A 17,151-nucleotide genomic window follows, 5' to 3' on the forward strand; every position below is an offset into this window, starting at 1 on the left:
AGATAATGTGTCAGCACTCCAACCATCAACACATTATCTGCGTATCCAGTAATGGTGGCAACTGATGGGCTATGCATGGGGATCATATCAACCTGTACCGCATCAAAGACAGCCTGAAGATGACATAATAAAGTGTTGAAACTGGTAGCGACAAAATAAATTGAAATCTAAAACTTGGAACATAGCTGCTAAGGTTCAGTGACCGTGTCAGAATTATATTGGAGCAAATAAGCCCTCTATTACAAATATTAAGTCAAAATTGCCTGGTTTCCACGCTACTATGAGCGTCGTCTTCAGAATTAGACTAACTGTACTAAAACATATTAGGTATGTAGTACATTAATAAAAGAGTCTCGTTGCAACCTTGTTCACAGTACGAGCAGCCCTTAGCGGCTCGCCATCTCACAACTGTTCATGACGTCGCCTTTCCGGCTCAAATCTTTCTTAATATGTGAGTTGTAAGTACTGCATCTTTTCCAGTCAGTAAATACTTTAATTTTATTAGTGTACTATATATCTAGTATGTTTTAGAACAGTTAGTCTAATTCTGAAGACGACGCTCATAGTAGCGTCGAAACCAGGCCAATTTTGACTTAATATTTGTGACCGAGGGCTTATTTGTTCCAGTATAAATTGAAATCGTAAGGATGGCTGTAAGTGTTTTTATTTTTTGACGCGATAGTAAACGGCCGTCGTCCCAGTGACCTCCTGCTAAAAGGATGGACATACAAAAGCAGCAGTGGAGGTCGATTCTTTGAGAATGCCCGGTGAAACGTCCGACGAATCGCTCGGCAAACCTCGGAGGGAGATCCAGTGGTGATAGGCGACAGGCGACAGGTCAACAAGTGGCCCCAAAAAGTTCGACAACTGTGTAATTAAACTGGAACCATCTTGACGAATAACTAGGGCGGATTCAGAACTCTCGATCCCGGACAGAGGTGTCGGTCTGTAGGAGGGCTACTGGTCCTGAGGCGGTGCGGGCTGCCGGCGGCGGAAGGGGAGCCGCGGCAGGCGCGGCAGGCGGCGGCGGACGGCGGCGCTGAGCTGGCCGTAGACGAGGAACACCAGCAGCGGCACCACCAGCAGCTCGTCCACGAACAGGTAGAGCCAGCACGCGACGCCCAGCAGCGCCGCGTCGCTCAGGAACTCGAACCACGAGCGCACGCGCCGGCGCACCACCTCGGGCGGCGGCGGCGGCGGCGCCTGCGGCTGCAGCAGCTGCAGCTGGCGGCGGCGCAGCTGCCACAGCTGCTCCTCGCGGCGGCGGCGCGCCTCCCACTCGCGCTGCTCGCGCCGCAGCTGCTCCAGCCGCTCGCGGTACACGCGCTCCGGGTCGGCGTCGTCCGACTCCTCGCGCGACGAGGAGCGCGCCAGCGCGCGCGCCGGGATGCGCAGCGGCGCGCCGTCGTCGCGGTGCACGGGCGCCGGCTCGCGGCCGCCCTCCTCCTCCTCCAGCAGGTGGTAGCGCGCCGGCACCGTCGCCGGGCCCGCGTCCTCGTCGTCGTCGTAGCTGTAGCTGTCCTCGGAGGAGCGGCTGCGGCCCAGCTGGTGCAGCAGCAGCGGCGACCGGCCCAGCGAGCGCAGCGGGCTCGCGCCGCCCAGCCGCTCGCGCACCACCGGCGTGTCCTCGCGGAACCTCTGCCGCACCTCCTCCTCCTGCTCCTCCTCCTCCCTCTCCCTCTCCTCCTCCTCGGAGGACATCCGCCGCGGCGGCGCTCTGGCCGCAGCTGGAGTGGCGGGCTCTGCCACCTTGGCGCTCTTCAGGATGCCCTTCAGCTCGTGCTCGGGCGGCGCCTCCTCCTCCTCCGCGGACTCGACGGCGTCCTCCTCCGGGACGGGAGACGCCTGGCGGCGCTCCGCGTCGTCGGCGGCCGCCTTGAGCTGGTCGGCGTCGAGCAGCGCGGCGTAGGCGCGCGGGCGCAGCGAGCGCCGCGACGCCAGGTCGCTGATGAGCTCGCCGTAGTGGCTGGACACGGCCTGCCGCATCGCCGCCTCCTCCTCCAGCGACGCCTGGCGCGACGCCATGGCGATCCGGCGCCGGCGGGCCGCCTCCGCCGCGGCGCGCAGCTGCGCCTCCTCGTCCTCCCTCTCGTCCTCTTCCTCCTCCGCCCTCTCTTTGTCCTCAGAAGCTGCATCCTGCGGCTCTCGGTTCTGCAGAGCTGTTTCTTGTGGCGGCTGCTTCTGCTGCTGCTGCGGTAGTGCTGATGTGCAGAACATTTATTATCAAAATGTATGACCACAAAAAAACAAAATACAGGGTTATTACAAATGATTGAAGCGATTTCACAGCTCTACAATAACTTTATTATTTGAGATATTTTCACAATGCTTTGCACATACATACAAAAACTCAAAAAGTTTTTTTAGGCATTCACAAATGTTCGATATGTGACCCTTTAGTGATTCGGCAGACATCAAGCCGATAATCAAGTTCCTCCCACACTCGGCGCAGCATGTCCCCATCAATGAGTTCGAAAGCATCGTTGATGCGACCTCGCAGTTCTGGCACGTTTCTTGGTAGAGGAGGTTTAAACACTGAATCTTTCACATAATCCCACAGAAAGAAATCGCATGGGGTTAAGTCGGGAGAGCGTGGAGGCCATGACATGAATTGCTGATCATGATCTCCACCACGACCGATCCGTCGGTTTTCCAATCTCCTGTTTAAGAAATGCCGAACATGATGATAGAAGTGCGGTGGAGCACCATCCTGTTGAAAGATGAAGTCGGCGCTGTCGGTCTCCAGTTGTGGCATGAGCCAATTTTCCAGCATGACACGTGTCCTGTAACGTTTTTTCGCAGAAGAAAATGGGGCCATAAACTTTAAACCGTGAGATTGCACAAAACACGTTAACTTTTGCTGAATTGCCCAGATTGGCACATTGTGTCTGTTCACTTCACCATTAAGAAAAAATGTTGCTTCATCACTGAAAACAAGTTTCTCGGCTCCTGACGCCATTTTCTCTCACTGCGCTCTCGAGCGCTCTGGCGGCAGAAACCTGAAGTGCGGCTTCAGCCGAACAAAACTTTATGAGTTTTTCTACGTATCTGTAGTGTCTCGTGACCATATGTCAATGAATGGACCTACAGTGAATTTATGAAATCGCTTCAATCATTTGTAATAGCCCTGTATATTACTGTTCGACATGTGTTCTATTTCTGATATGAAACTATGTGCTTCTAGACCATTTTACCGTCGGAAATTCAAACATGTAAACAAAATATCGTTGTCAGGGATACTTTTTATGTAATATGTATGTATATGTATATTCACAATTCATGGCATCGAGTTTACAACAGTGGTGTTAGCCGCAATTTGTGTCAGTCTTAACGAGTGGCTGTTTTGGCTGACAAGTAACTATCTGTCATATTTCCGAGCACGGTTGAATTTCACTTATATTTCACAGGAGTGGAGACTTTTCATAGATGCATCGAAAACAAGTCTGAAGGGTGTTTTGCTCCATAACGGAAATAAAATACCCTCTGTTCCAGTAGCTTACGCTAGTTTGACAAAAGAGAATTACGAATTCGTACAAAGGATACTAAATTCATTAAAATACAATGAACACAAATGGAAAATATGTGCAGATTTCAAGGTAATTGCTATGGTACTAGGAATGCAACAAGGCTACACAAAGTATGCCTGTTTTCTTTGCGAGTGGGATAGTAAAGACCGAAATTCTCACTACGCGAAAAAGAAATGGCCTAGGCGAAGATAAAAAGTTGGCGAAAAGAATGTACAACGTGAAAGTCTGGTAGCTTCTGAATATATACTACTTCCACCGCTTCACCTCAAACTTGGCCTGATGAAACAATTTGTGAAGGCCATGGATCCAACAGGTTGTGGGTTTGCATATCTAGCTACCAAATTCCCCCGTCTTTCAGCTGCAAAAATAAAGGAAGGTGTATTTGTGGGCCCACAAATCAGGGAACTGCAAAAAGATGCAAATTTTGAAGCATGTTTAACTGATAAAGAAAAAACCGCATGGGACTGTTTCAATGTGGTGTCGGAAAACTTCCTGAAGAAGAAGAGCTACTAACTACAAAGCAATGGTGAAGGATATGATCAAAGCATATCAAGATTCGGGGTGCAATATGTCTTTCAAGGTACATATGATGGACTCTCATCTGGACTACTTCACAGAGAGTTGTAGTGACGTATCGGATGAACATGGGGAAAGATTCCATAAAGACATATCTATCATAGAAAGGCGCTATGAAGTGAAGTGGGTACCTTCTATGTTAGCAGATTATTGCTGGAATATCATTCGAGAGAAGAAAGATTCACAATACAAGACAAAAAATGATGTGCATTACAAGGCAGTGGCTCATTGTTTGTCAATTTTCTGTAATTTCTCACGTCAAATAAATGCTTCAAAGTGTATACACAAAGGTTACCGTGTTATATGTTAGATCCCACCCTTCATTAATGTGATGAACTTATAACATCATAAAGATGTGCATTTGTTTGTCGAAATTCACCTCATGTTTGCTGCACTATATCAGAAACTGAAAAGAGAAATAAAATTGCGATTACTCATAAACTATCCCTGACAGAAAAGAACCAAAAACAGTTTTCAATTCAGCACTCAAAATACAACTAGGATCACAATATTTTTTATCAGAAATGGAAAAGAAGGTTTTTTTTGTAGAACAGTGAATTATTTGTAACAATTTGCCCTACACGGAAGACAGCAAACACACACTCGCCATCTTCCGCACAGCCCCCTGTGCTCGTGCTTCAGTATCGGCTCCGCTGAACATGACTGCGGGCTGGTGCGGTCCTAACTACAGTGGACGACCTATTGCGATTAGCAACAATTCTCGTATTACATTCGCGCACTGTCTGTATCACATTTCGCCGGCTGCTGTGGCCGAGTGGTTCTAGGCACGTCAGTCCGACTTTCATTAACTGTGACTGAAATGTTCTAGTTTCACTCGTCATCGTACTTATGAATGTTGTAGCCGCAAACTATTAAGTTGTTCCAGCGGTATGATGAATGTCCGATTCACACCCTAGCTCGCGAGCCATGGTGTGAATTTTCATTCAAAGGAGCTACGATATCCTTTGAAAATGTCCTCCGCAGGTGGGGACGAAACGTTGGATTTTAAGGTGAAATCCATTCGACCACGGTATAACAGCCCAGAACGTTTTATTAACTGTGACACTTTTGGCCGAGAAAGTTTATATTTTACAGTAAGAACTGTTTCATCGTTACCAAAATATATGTTACTCAAAAATTATCATAAGAACTGTGATTCAAGAATTGTTATAAAATATTTAAGGTCAACAAATTAAAGTCCCGACGGATGGAAGTCGTCTGTAATGTAATATCATGCACTACATTGATTTTCTTTGCTCTGCTACTCGTTTAACGATTACATCCGCAACAATTTACCTGTTGATATAGACTGAAAATTATTCAAAAACTTAATGATTTTGAGACTATTTTGGTATGGTTTAAGTGTTTAATTTGAACTTTGCGCTACGCGGAGTTACGTTCTATTGTTATTCCTTATTCGCCGGCGCGCGCTGCACAGGAGGGGCTGTACAAACCGCTGTTATTGGAGGTCCATCATGTGACAAAAGTGAGTAACTTTAACAATTTTTAAAAAATACTTGCAGTGTGCCTTACGAGCTAAAATTTCGGGAGTACATTTCTTTCAGTGCATTCTTTCAGTGCATTCTTTCCATGCGAAAAACTTCAGTATTCTCAAATAATGGGTAAATAGTGTCTGCGTATTTGCGGTTTGTGGGCTACACTTCTTTTTCGCCCCCAAGCCCCATCCCTTTGATAGGTAGGTGGTTCTTACCGTCCACAGCCATTCTTATCAGACTGTAAGTCGTGTGTGTGCCAAGTTTGGTTCATATCGATCAATTACTTTAAGAATAGATTGGAACACACACACATACATTTTTAAAATATGTGTGGATATAATGAAAACATCTTGGTAGGATAGATTAACAGGTTAAACGCCGTATTCAAGTAAAAATTTGTCTTTCTGAAGAAGAATTTACATAAAAACGTGAAGGGATGTTGTACGTCTATGCATTGCACTACATACAGGGTGACAGTTATTGAACTATGTGAAATAAAATCGTCATAACGTCTGAATGGTTTACGTTGGAACATTTAAACTGCACGGTTGGTCGCAGGGCACGAAGGGAATCAATATGCACATGCATCGTTTGGTTTAGCGACGAAGCCCACTATCATTTGGATGGGTTCGTCAATAAACAAAATTCGCACATTTGGGAGACTGAGAACCCACATTTCGCGATCGAGAAGTATCTTCACCCTTAATGGGTGATAGTGTGGTGTGCAATGTTCAGTCACGGAGTAATCAGTGCGATATTCCTTGATGGCCGAACGGTACTTGAAGGTTTTGGAATACGATTTCATCCCCATTATCCAAAGTGACCCCTGATTTCGACACGATGTGGTTCACGTGAGACGGAGCTCGACCCGTTGAAGCAGGGGAGTGTCTGATGTCCTGGAGGAGCAGTTTGGGGATCGCATTCTGGCTCTGCGGTGCCCAGAGGCGACTGGCACAGGCCTCGACTGGCCGCCAGATTCTCCGGATCTGAACACATGCTACTCCTTTTTGTGCTGCGATATTAGAGACAAGGTTTACAGCAATAACTCCAAAACCATTGGTGAGCTGAGAACAGCCATTCAGGAGGTCATCGACAGCATCGATGTTCTTACACTTCAGCGGGTCATGCAGAATTTGGCTATTCGTCTGCGCCATATCATCGCCAATGATGGCAGGCATATTGAACATGTCATAACCTAAATCCGAATACCTGTAGTGATGGTTACATGTTGAATAAAGTGTGTACACATCGTAGTTTGTAAGTAATTTATGTTTTCTTCATATAGTTAAATAATTGTCACCCTTTACTTACGGATATCTGTCCTACATTAAATCGTTCGGTTAGTAGTGTAGAATGATGGTAACATGAAGTTGTTAGAGCACTTGCCCGCGAAATGCAAAGGTCCCGAGTTAGAGTCTCGGTCCGGCACACAGTTTTAATCTGACAGGAAGTTTCATGGTAACATGAATTTCTGCAAATACTTTATAACGTCTGGCGTGAGGTCAGTCGCTTGACGGCGCGTTTCGGTGCGGGCCCGCCCGTTGCCGGCGCGCCGTAAGGCACGGAAGCTCGCACTGGAGCGTATCGCTTCACGTCGAGCGTGCCGCGGCCGTCCTCACTCGGAGAAGTGATGCGTTTCTTACAGCCTCTCCTTCCCAAGTGGCTCTTTCCGCCTTCCCGTGGTGCCAGACGTCAAGCTCGGCATTCTGCCTTGCGTCAAAAGGGAGAGCTGCGACCCAACCCGATGCGAAAGCGAAGGGTGCGTGGCACAGGGGGAGCTGTGTCGAGGGACCGAACACCAGTCCCTTTCTGTTCGCAGGGTACAGACCAGCACGTGCTCTGCATGCCGGCGATCTCGTTTGTCGGCGTGGGATCGCGGCGCGAGTCGGCAAGGGCGCTTCGCCGCGCCCCTGGGTAACCGGGGCATGTTTTGCCAAACCCAGGAGGTGGTGACATCGCCTGGGCCAGGTTAGATGGGCCCAGACCGCCGAACGACTGGGGGACCGACCCACCACCTGAGTAGGAGTGGGTCCTTGGCCAGATGGTGGAAACTCGGGCAAGTAGGCGGCGAAGGGCGAGAGGTGCATCCGCCTCTCCGGAGTGCGGGGTGCAGTTGCCGAGGAGCGTCGCGTGAAATCGTCTATGACGGGGACACCGACGAGGACCAGTGCACTGGCGACGGTGCGCTGAACCTGGCAGCTCGGAAGTGCCCTTGACCTAGGGGCGAGGTCGGTGGGCGAGCTGCAGAAGTCTCCCCCCATGCCAGGGGAGCCGGTCCGGGGCAAGAGACGGGCTCCCACTTCTCTTTTATCACTCGTCAATCATGGCTACTAACGAAACGAGTGATACGTGTGCGCCTCAACGAGCTTCCATTGCGCCTGATCCCTCTCCCCAGGACGAGCAGGGACAGGCGAAGAATGAAACAGCAACAAATTAAAAACGGCAAGATAAGCCAAGCTGGTCTTGCCATTATTAAGAATGAGTTGGCAGCATGGGCTATAGCCCACGCCAAACTAGAAGGAAGGGCTGAGGAACTCGAAAAAGAGAATGATAGATTAAGGAGACAACCAGCTAAGACGTGGGCAGCTGTGGCCCCGCAAGCGCCCACAAAGCGCCCACAAAACTCGACCAAAGACACAATAGACAGAATCACCAAGAGAACTGACACGGCAGTTTTCCTCAGGACACTACCTGGGCAGGACACCAGTGTCAAAAAGATCCAAGAACTTTTCACAAAAAGCATTGATCCTGTTAAAGACAAGATACGAATTAAAAGAGTAAAACCAAGTAGAAATTCTGTCATAGTTGAAGTTGCTTCTGAGAATGATAAAGAAAAACTGTTGAACAACCAAAAACTGAACTCGGTGGTCAAATGCGAACCACCGAGGAAACGTAATCCTTTAGTCATATTATATGATGTACCATCAATAATGACTAATGAAGAATTAATAGAAACAATTAGGCTGCAAAATTTTGAGGAAATTAATGAAGAAGAATTCAAGAACTGTTTTAAACTAAAATTTAAGACTGGGCCACGGGGTCGTGATGTTGTTCATCACGTCGCCGAGGTGTCAGCGCAAATGTGGCGGAACATTACAACAATGGGCAGAATATATATTGGCTTTCACGCCGTTAACGCTAGAGACTATGTCGTGGTACCTCGTTGCCACAACTGTGGTGACCTGGATCACGTCTTAAGGTTGTGCACCAGGGAGCCGGCATGCACTAAATGTGGAGAACATGGTCATAGCCGCAAAGATTGTAAGGCGGCGGCGGTCTGCATACCGTGTAAGAATAGAGGTAAGAAGTCTTGCGGAGCCACAGGCAGGAATTGCCCTACATATAGAATGCTTGAGCAAAGACTCATCTCCAGAACAGACTATGGCTGAGCCAGGTTTACCAAATAGGATGCCAAAACGGAAGTCCCCGAGCAAAAGGAGGAGGGATGCCGTGAGGGCAAACAGATTTAAGGAGTTTCTGAGGTCGCTCTCCGGCGCCATTAGAACTGAAATACAAGACAAAGCAACTCAGACTGATTTTCCAACAATGGACATTGGTATACAAACCAATCTCCCCCTCACGACTGAAACTCTCTCCTCTGGAAGCCGGGGAATAAAGCCGATAATACATCAACAACGGCAATGGCATCCTATGACTGTGGTAACGCCAAAAGACAATCACACCGTAACGCCAAAAGACAATCACATCAAGCATATTAATCAACTACCCATTCAAGAAAATACAGTGACAAGCTCATGCACGAGCCCCACTGTACAAAGCTCACCAATTGTCAGAGTCCCACCGGTCGATCCGGTGAGGGTATACCCCAACTTGGAGTATACTATGCAATTATCCAGACTGGAGCAGCCGGCAACCCTGACCACTGCCTTACGACACGTGGTCCGGGTAGGACATGAAGAAGGGAGAAAGGTAACCTTCTCGGTTATGGAGGCTGTTGACAGAATCCAGCTAAAATCAGTGAATCTCCCCACCGACTTCGGAGCCTTGCGTGATCTGCTCAAGAAAGTTTTCGACAGACGAGGTGAGAAATTTGACCTTAATGAAATTTACGAGCAATCAGTAATAGCACACGGACGAATTGCTTTCGACTGGAATAAGACATGGCCACATGACCGAATACATACGTACTACCCTTAATGACGAAAATAACCATTGGACAGCTTAACAGTCATAATAGCAGACTCGTCATGCAGGAGCTCCGAAGGGAGGTGGAGGAGAGGAGACTAGATGTACTCTGTCTACAGGAGCCATACTCCCTGGCTGGAAAAATAGCTTTTGCTGCTGCGGGCTAGCAAATAGTCAGCAGAGGAGATGACCCGAAGGCGGCAATCATAATCACTAATAAACTCCTCAGAGTCACCACACTATCACAATTCACAACTAGCCACTGCAACGTCGTGGAGCTTCAAACCCCCATGGGAACAATAATTCTCATAAACATGTATTTCCAGTATGGGGACAACATTGATCTCTACATAGACCACCTGGCTAGAGTCACCACGGCGTTGCAGGGAAGAAAAGTTGTAGTAACAGCTGACATTAACGCAAAATCCCCCCTGTGGTACAGTGGCACAAGGGATGCCAACGGTGAAAAAATTGAGGAACTCATAATGGCATCACAACTTGTGGTGGCAAACAGGCCTGGCAATCCTCCTACCTACGCTGCAGGGGGAGGACAGGGCACAAATATTTATGTGACCCTCGTAACACCAAATATGGCTAATTTTATTCAAAATTGGAGAGTCCTAGAGAATGCCACCAGAAGCGACCACAACTTGATATCCTTTACCTTGGGAGAAAGAGAGTGCCGCTGGGCCACGGGGTGGGAGGTGCAATTGAATTATAGAAGAGCTGACTGGGAGCGCCTAGCGAGGGAGTGTGACATTCCTCCATTACCGGAAGGTGACATGTATCTAGACATAGACGTTGACCAGAGAACAGAGGAACTGGTGAATGCAGTGACAAGAGCGGTGAAGGCAGCCGTACCTACAAGGAGGAGGGCCATGGCGGCCTCTCCGTCACCATGGACTGCTGAACTAGGTGAACTGCGTCGGTCTGTCAGAAGGCTAAGGAGGCACTACCAGCGCAGTGTCGTCTGGCAGGAACGCCAAAGGTGGCAGATATTATACAGGGAGGAAAAGCTGAAGTTCCAAAAGGAACTACGCGAAGTCAGGATGAGAAGTTGGGAGAATTTCGTGCTTAATCAGCTAGTCACGGACCCATGGGGGCTTCCATACAAGCTGGTAAGGGAAAAAATCCGCTCTCCTCTGGAGCTATCAACAGTCAGGTACGGGGACAGGATGACGGAGTCCTGGCAGGAAACTGCGGGGGTCCTCCTCCGGTCCCTGTTGCCTGACGACAATGCGGAAGGGGAAACAGAGGGGCAGAAACAACTCAGAAATGAAGATCAAGAGGAATACGGTAATGAGACGGCTGTCTACCCCTTTTCAGAGGAGGAGGTGGCAACCCATATAAGATCATTGAAAAAAGGAAAAGCATCTGGGCCGGACGGCATTGTGGCGGAGGTAGTGCAGTTTCTGGCGCCTCAGCTAACTGTGCCACTAACACATCTCTACAACGAATGTCTCCGACAGAGAAAATTTCCGAAGAGATGGAAAACGGCAAACGTAATAATTATAAAAAAAGGAATGGACAAGGACCCTGCAGATGTGAAATCATACAGGCCGATTTGCCTGTTGGACATATTTGGCAAAATATTAGAGAAACTGCTGGCTGACAGATTGACGGCACACCGAGTGTTGTGCGGGGTGAGCGACAGGCAGTTCGGGTTCAGGCCGGGGCGGTCAGCATCTGATGCAATCGCCCTGGCGGCCGAGGTCTGCAGCTCGACCCCGCACAAATACGTGGTTGGCATCATGGTTGAAATCAGTGGCGCCTTCGACAATCTTTGGTGGCCTTCGCTCTTCTCCTGCTTGCGGGAGAAAGAGTGTCCAGGGCCGCTATATGGTTGCCTGAGGAGCTATTGCAATGATCGGGAGGTCTGGTTATCATCATCTAGCGAAAGAATCGGAAAGATAATTACCAAAGGATGTCCCCAAGGTTCCGTCTTAGGACCCCTTTTCTGGGACATACATATGGAACCTTTATTAGATAGATTACAACAAAGCGATGAGGTGCTAGAGGTGATAGCCTACGCAGATGACCTCCTCCTGTTGGTTGGCGGCCGTAGCCGCGAAGACATTGAACCAAAAATAGAGACAGCATTAGACAAATTCCAGAAGTGGTGCCAAGCGACAAAAATGACGATATCACCTAGTAAATCCACCTACTTGCTACTAAAAGGAAATCTCATCAGAAACCCGACTGTCAGAATAGACGGATCACCAGTTCTCCGACGACGAGAGACACGCTACCTGGGAGTTATCACTGATGAGAGGTGGAGCTTCGGGAAGCACATTGAAACAGTCACCCAGAGAGCCCTTCAGATATTAAATAACTTAATTTCCATAGGCCACAAAAGGTTCCATCTTCCTCCACACCTAATTAGACTTTATCATAATAGTATTTTAACCTCAGTTGTGGGCTACGGCTCGGGAGTCTGGGCGCACAGGCTCACGAGGGTTGTGCCCGCCATGGCAGTGAGAAGGGTCCAGAGAAGCATGATATTAAGATCCGTAGGTGCCTATAGAACATCTCCAGGGGGAGCCCTATTAATCACAATGGGGCTCTGCCCTCTGGACATAAAGATTAGAGAACAGGCGGCTTGGTATTGGGCCAAGAAGGGAAATAATGAGAAGATTGCTGATATCATGGGTATTAGATTGAGGGACAAAAGAGAGATAAGGGAAAGAGGGGAAGAGCTCTGGCAGGAGATTTGGGAGGCAGAAGAGACTGGACGAAGAACCTTCCAGTTCCTACCCGAAGTGAGGGAACGACTTGGACTGAAGTACTTCGAGCCTACGCGAGGGCTGATCCACTTTCTCACTGGCCATGGACCCTACCCGACATATTTATGTCGATTTGGGAAGAGGGCAACACCAGCGTGTGACTGTGGTGATCCGGAGGGTACACCCGAGAATGTAGTTTACGAATGTCCCCACTTCAATGATGTTGCCAACACACTACGAGACAGACTACCCAACCGCGACACATACCAACTACTCAGACAAGAGGAAACATTTCAGACCTTAAACACCTTGGCTAACGAGGTATCTCGAAAAGTCCTAATTGACTATTTAGGTGAGATACAATAACCACCAATTGCGTCCAGGAGCCCTATTCCCATGCCACCTGTGCGTGGACTGGCCGACTACATCTAAGTTGGAATCCGCCACGTGCAGGACTAGGGGGAGTAGGGAACAACCACCGATCGTGACACACACCGGATTTGACTTAGGATAAGTTAGTTTGTAGGACTTAGTTATAGGAAATTAAGATAGGGACTGCAGCGAATTAACATCGAGGCCTGCCCAGTGCCAGGGGCATGCTCTTCGGGGTTAGCTCGAAGAGCAAGGCAAATGCAAGTAGGTTTATATCTTTACTGGCACACATGTGACGCTGCAGAATACAATTTAAATTAGTCATAGGAATAGGAAATAAGTAGTATAGGTAGATATTAGATGCCCATTGTTATTAATATTAATATAAACTGTAGCTCACCAACTAATACTAAACTAGCTGCAACATTTCAATATAAATGTATAATTGTTAGGACCCACTAATGTAGTAAGGTAGTGGGTTAATTTGTATAATTATAATGGTTTTGATAATAAAGAATTTAAAAAAAATACTTTATAAAACCTATATGTCCGTTGGACTTGCTGGGAAAATTGCTGAAGAGGTTGCTGGCTGACAGGCTGATGGCACACCGGATGCTCTGTGGGATGAGCAGCAGGCAATTCGGCTTCAGGCCCGGGCGTTCTGCGTCTGACGCAACCGCCATGGCGGCCGAGGTCTGCGTGTCGTCCATACATAAGTACATAGTTGGCATCATGGTAGACATCAGTGGCGCCTTCGACAACCTGTGGTGGCCTTCGCTCTGCTCCCGCTTGCGAGAGAAGGAGTGTCCAGGGCCGCTATATGGATGTCTCAGAAGCTATTGTATGGATAGAGAGGTCTGGCTATCATCCCCTAGCGGGAGAGTGGGCAAAAAGATAACGAAGGGGTGTCCAGAGGGCTCTGTCCTGGGGCCACTCTTTCGTGATGTCAATATGGAGCCTCTCCTTGACACCCTGGAGAACTGTGCAGATGTGCTAGAGGTGATAGCCTACGCTGATGACCTCCTCCTGTTGGTTGGCGGCCGTAGCCGAGAGGAATTAGAGCCGAAAATAGATAGGACCATGATATTACTATCACAGTGGTGCCACAGAACTAAACAGAAAGTCGCACCAAATAAATCTACCTACTTACTCCTTAAAGGCCAACTGATCAGAAACCCTGCAGTCAGGATGGATGGCACACCAGTACTACGTCGTCGGGAAGCAAGATACTTAGGAGTAGTACTAGACGAAAAATGGAGCTTCGTCCGGCACATTGAAGTCACAACGCATAGGTCACTAGAAGTACTAAATAACCTTATCACTATAAGCCATAGGCGATTTCATCTCCCGCCAAACTTCATCAAACTCTATCACAACACAATCCTTGTCTCCATCGTGGGCTACGGGTCCAGAGTCTAGGCTCACAAGGGTCGTTCCTGCTATGGCTGTGAGGAGAGTACAGCGGAACATGCTAGTACGCTCAGTCGGGGTATATCGTACATCACCAGGGGGAGCATTGTTGATACTCATGGGGCTGTGCCCCCTAGGTGTAAAAATGAGGGAGCAGGCCGCATGGTATTGGGTAAAAAAGGGGCAGATCGAAAAAACCGGGGATATTACGGGGGTCAGAGTGGGGGATAAAATATAAATTAAAAGAAGGGGGATGCAACTCTGGCAAGAAATCTGGGATGGGGATGAGACAGGGAGAAGAACATACCAACGTTTACGAAACGTCCAAGAAAGATTGAGTATGAAGCATTTGTAGCCGAGCAAGGGACTGCTGCGCTTCTTTACTGGTCATGGCCAGTATCCGGCATATCTCTGCCGTTTCGGGAAAAGAGCGACACCCCCGTGTAACTGTGGTGCCGAAACAGGTACACCGCATCACGTGGTCTACGAGTGTCCCCTTTTCGACGACGTTGCCGCTCAGTTAAGAAATTCACTGCCAAATACAGATACCTTCCATCTAATTAGGGACCCAATCACCTTCACTATCGTTGATAAATTGGCCAGCGAGGTATCCGCCAAAGTCATGAGAGAATATCGTAGGGAGATTGAGTAGTGAAAGAACCAAAATGTGACATCACGCACCATCCCATTCCGCCAGGATGCGTATTGGCCGAGACGATCGGGATCCGTCGCATCCAGGAATAGGGGGAGGGTGTGAACTCACCGATCATAGACAAAGCACACTAATTACGACCTAGTAGATAGAATTACCTGTAGGAAATGGATAGTAGGATATTTTTAAAGACCTACAGCGATATGCGTTAAGGCCAGCCCAGTGCCAGGGGCACGCCCACTGGGATTAGCTCGGTGGGCACGGCCAACAGATAGTAGGTTTATATCTTCTTACTGGCACACCTGTAACGCTGCAGGATGTAACAGTTAGTAGAGTAGGGTAGAGTAGATAGCATGGTAGACTAACAGTAGATCAAATAGTAGGAATACCCATAGAACTAACTTCCTATCCTGTACTTGATACTAATACAGTGCTATTACCAATGATTGAAGCAATTTCATAAATTCACTGTAGCTCCATTCATTGGCATATGGTCACGACACACTGCAGATACGTAGAAAAATTCATAAAGTTTTGTTCGGCTGAAGCTGCGTTTCAGGTTTCTGCCGTCAGAGCGCTCGAGAGCGCAGTGAGACAAAATGGCGACAGGAGCCGAGAAAGTGTATGTCGTGCTTGAAATGCACTCACATCAGTCAGTCATAACAGTGCAACGACACTTCAGGAGGAAGTTCAACAAAGATCCACCAACTGCTAACTCCATTGGAGTCTCCAACTGGAGACCGACAGCGCCGACTTCATCTTTCAACAGGATGGTGCTCCACCGCACTTCCATCATGATGTTCGGCATTTCTTAAACAGGAGATTGGGAAACCGATGGATCCGTCGTGGTGGAGATCATGATCAGCAATTCATGTCATGACCTCCACGCTCTCCCGACTTAACCCCATGCGATTTCTTTCTGTGGGGTTATGTGAAAGATTCAGTGTTTAAACCTCCTCTACCAAGAAACGTGCCAGAACTGCGAGCTCGCATCAACGATGCTTTCGAACTCATTGATGGGGACATGCTGCGCCGAGTGTGGGAGGAACTTGATTATCGGCTTGATGTCTGCCGAATCACTAAAGGGGCTCATATGGAACATTTGTGAATGCCTAAAAAAACTTTTTGAGTTTTTGTATGTGTGTGCAAAGCATTGTGAAAATATCTCAAATAATAAAGTTATTGTAGAGCTGTGAAATCGCTTCAATCATTTGTAATAACCCTGTAATAGGTAAATAGAGTTTTGGTAAACGCTGCTGGATATTGTAACCTTGTATGTAACTTCGACCCACTAATGTCTTTAGGTGGTGGGTTATGTTGTATAATATTGGTTTTGATGAATAAAGATTAAAAAAATGCTTTATAGAGGTTAAAACAGAGGTCGGTATGTGTGGAGTGCCGTACCACCGTTAACTCTCTCCCAGGCAGTCTGCGCCGGAGCCGCTGGTGGCGGCTTGGCGTCTGCTGGAGCGGCGGCTGGGGCCGGAAGTGCGACTGGAGCTGGAGCTGGAGCGGCTGCGAGCACGCGTGGCGGGTGGTAGGTGTCCTCCTCGTCGTCCAGGCGGTCGGCGAGCCCGCGCTGCAGGCGGCTGCGCCACGCGCGGTTCTCCTCCGCCTCGAAGTCGCGCTCGTCCGCCGACTCGTCGCTCTCCTCCAGCGAGTCCTCCTCCATCGCCTCCTCCGACCTGCAGAAGAACAGCGCGCCGTCTGGAAGCACCTCGCGTCCGCTGACGCCGAGCAAGCCAGCTGCAGCAGCAGCGGGAGTCCACACTCCGTTCCGTCTCATTCCGCCTCTATGCTACTTACTGTGTATTAACGTGACTACTTTTACAAACTGTGGTGGCCAAAAGGTGGTTCAAATGGCTCTGAGCACTATGCGACTTAACTTCTGAGGTCATCAGTCGCCTAGAACTTAGAACTAATTAACCCTAACTAACCTAAGGACGTCACACACATCCATGCCCGAGGCAGGATTCGAACCTGCAACCGTAGCGGTCACGCGGTTCCAGACTGAAGCGCCTTTAACCGCACGGCCACACCGGCCGGCTGGCCAAAAGAAAACTGGCGTGGAAAATACCGGTCGTTTATCATTCAACGTTCCTTGTTTACCACTTTATAACAAGGAAACTAATTACCGGACAAGCACCAAAGTGGGTAGCATTAATATCAGCACATGGGAAAAAGAAATAATGCAGAATCAATTCAATTGAAACATTTTTAATGTGCTGCTAAGGTACATCATACCATTA

The 17,151-nt window shown here is 48.4% G+C and overlaps 1 protein-coding gene across 1 annotated transcript in view; it reads right to left on the reverse strand.

The window, feature by feature from the left end:
- Positions 1–554: 554 nt before the first annotated feature.
- LOC126188351 (uncharacterized) overlaps positions 555–17,151 on the reverse strand; it is a 260,603-nt gene continuing 244,006 nt past the window's right edge. The window contains exons 11-13 of the mRNA XM_049929950.1: positions 16,307–16,587; positions 1,273–2,201; positions 555–1,203 (exon numbers count right to left, since the gene is read on the reverse strand). Of these exons, the coding sequence (XP_049785907.1) occupies positions 958–1,203; positions 1,273–2,201; positions 16,307–16,587 (1,456 nt within the window). The 3' untranslated portion in view covers positions 555–957. The remainder of the gene's footprint in view (positions 1,204–1,272; positions 2,202–16,306; positions 16,588–17,151) is intronic.

The sequence above is a fragment of the Schistocerca cancellata genome, chromosome 5 (assembly GCF_023864275.1).
Source record: "Schistocerca cancellata isolate TAMUIC-IGC-003103 chromosome 5, iqSchCanc2.1, whole genome shotgun sequence".
In the NCBI taxonomy this organism is placed as follows: Eukaryota; Metazoa; Arthropoda; class Insecta; order Orthoptera; family Acrididae; genus Schistocerca; species Schistocerca cancellata.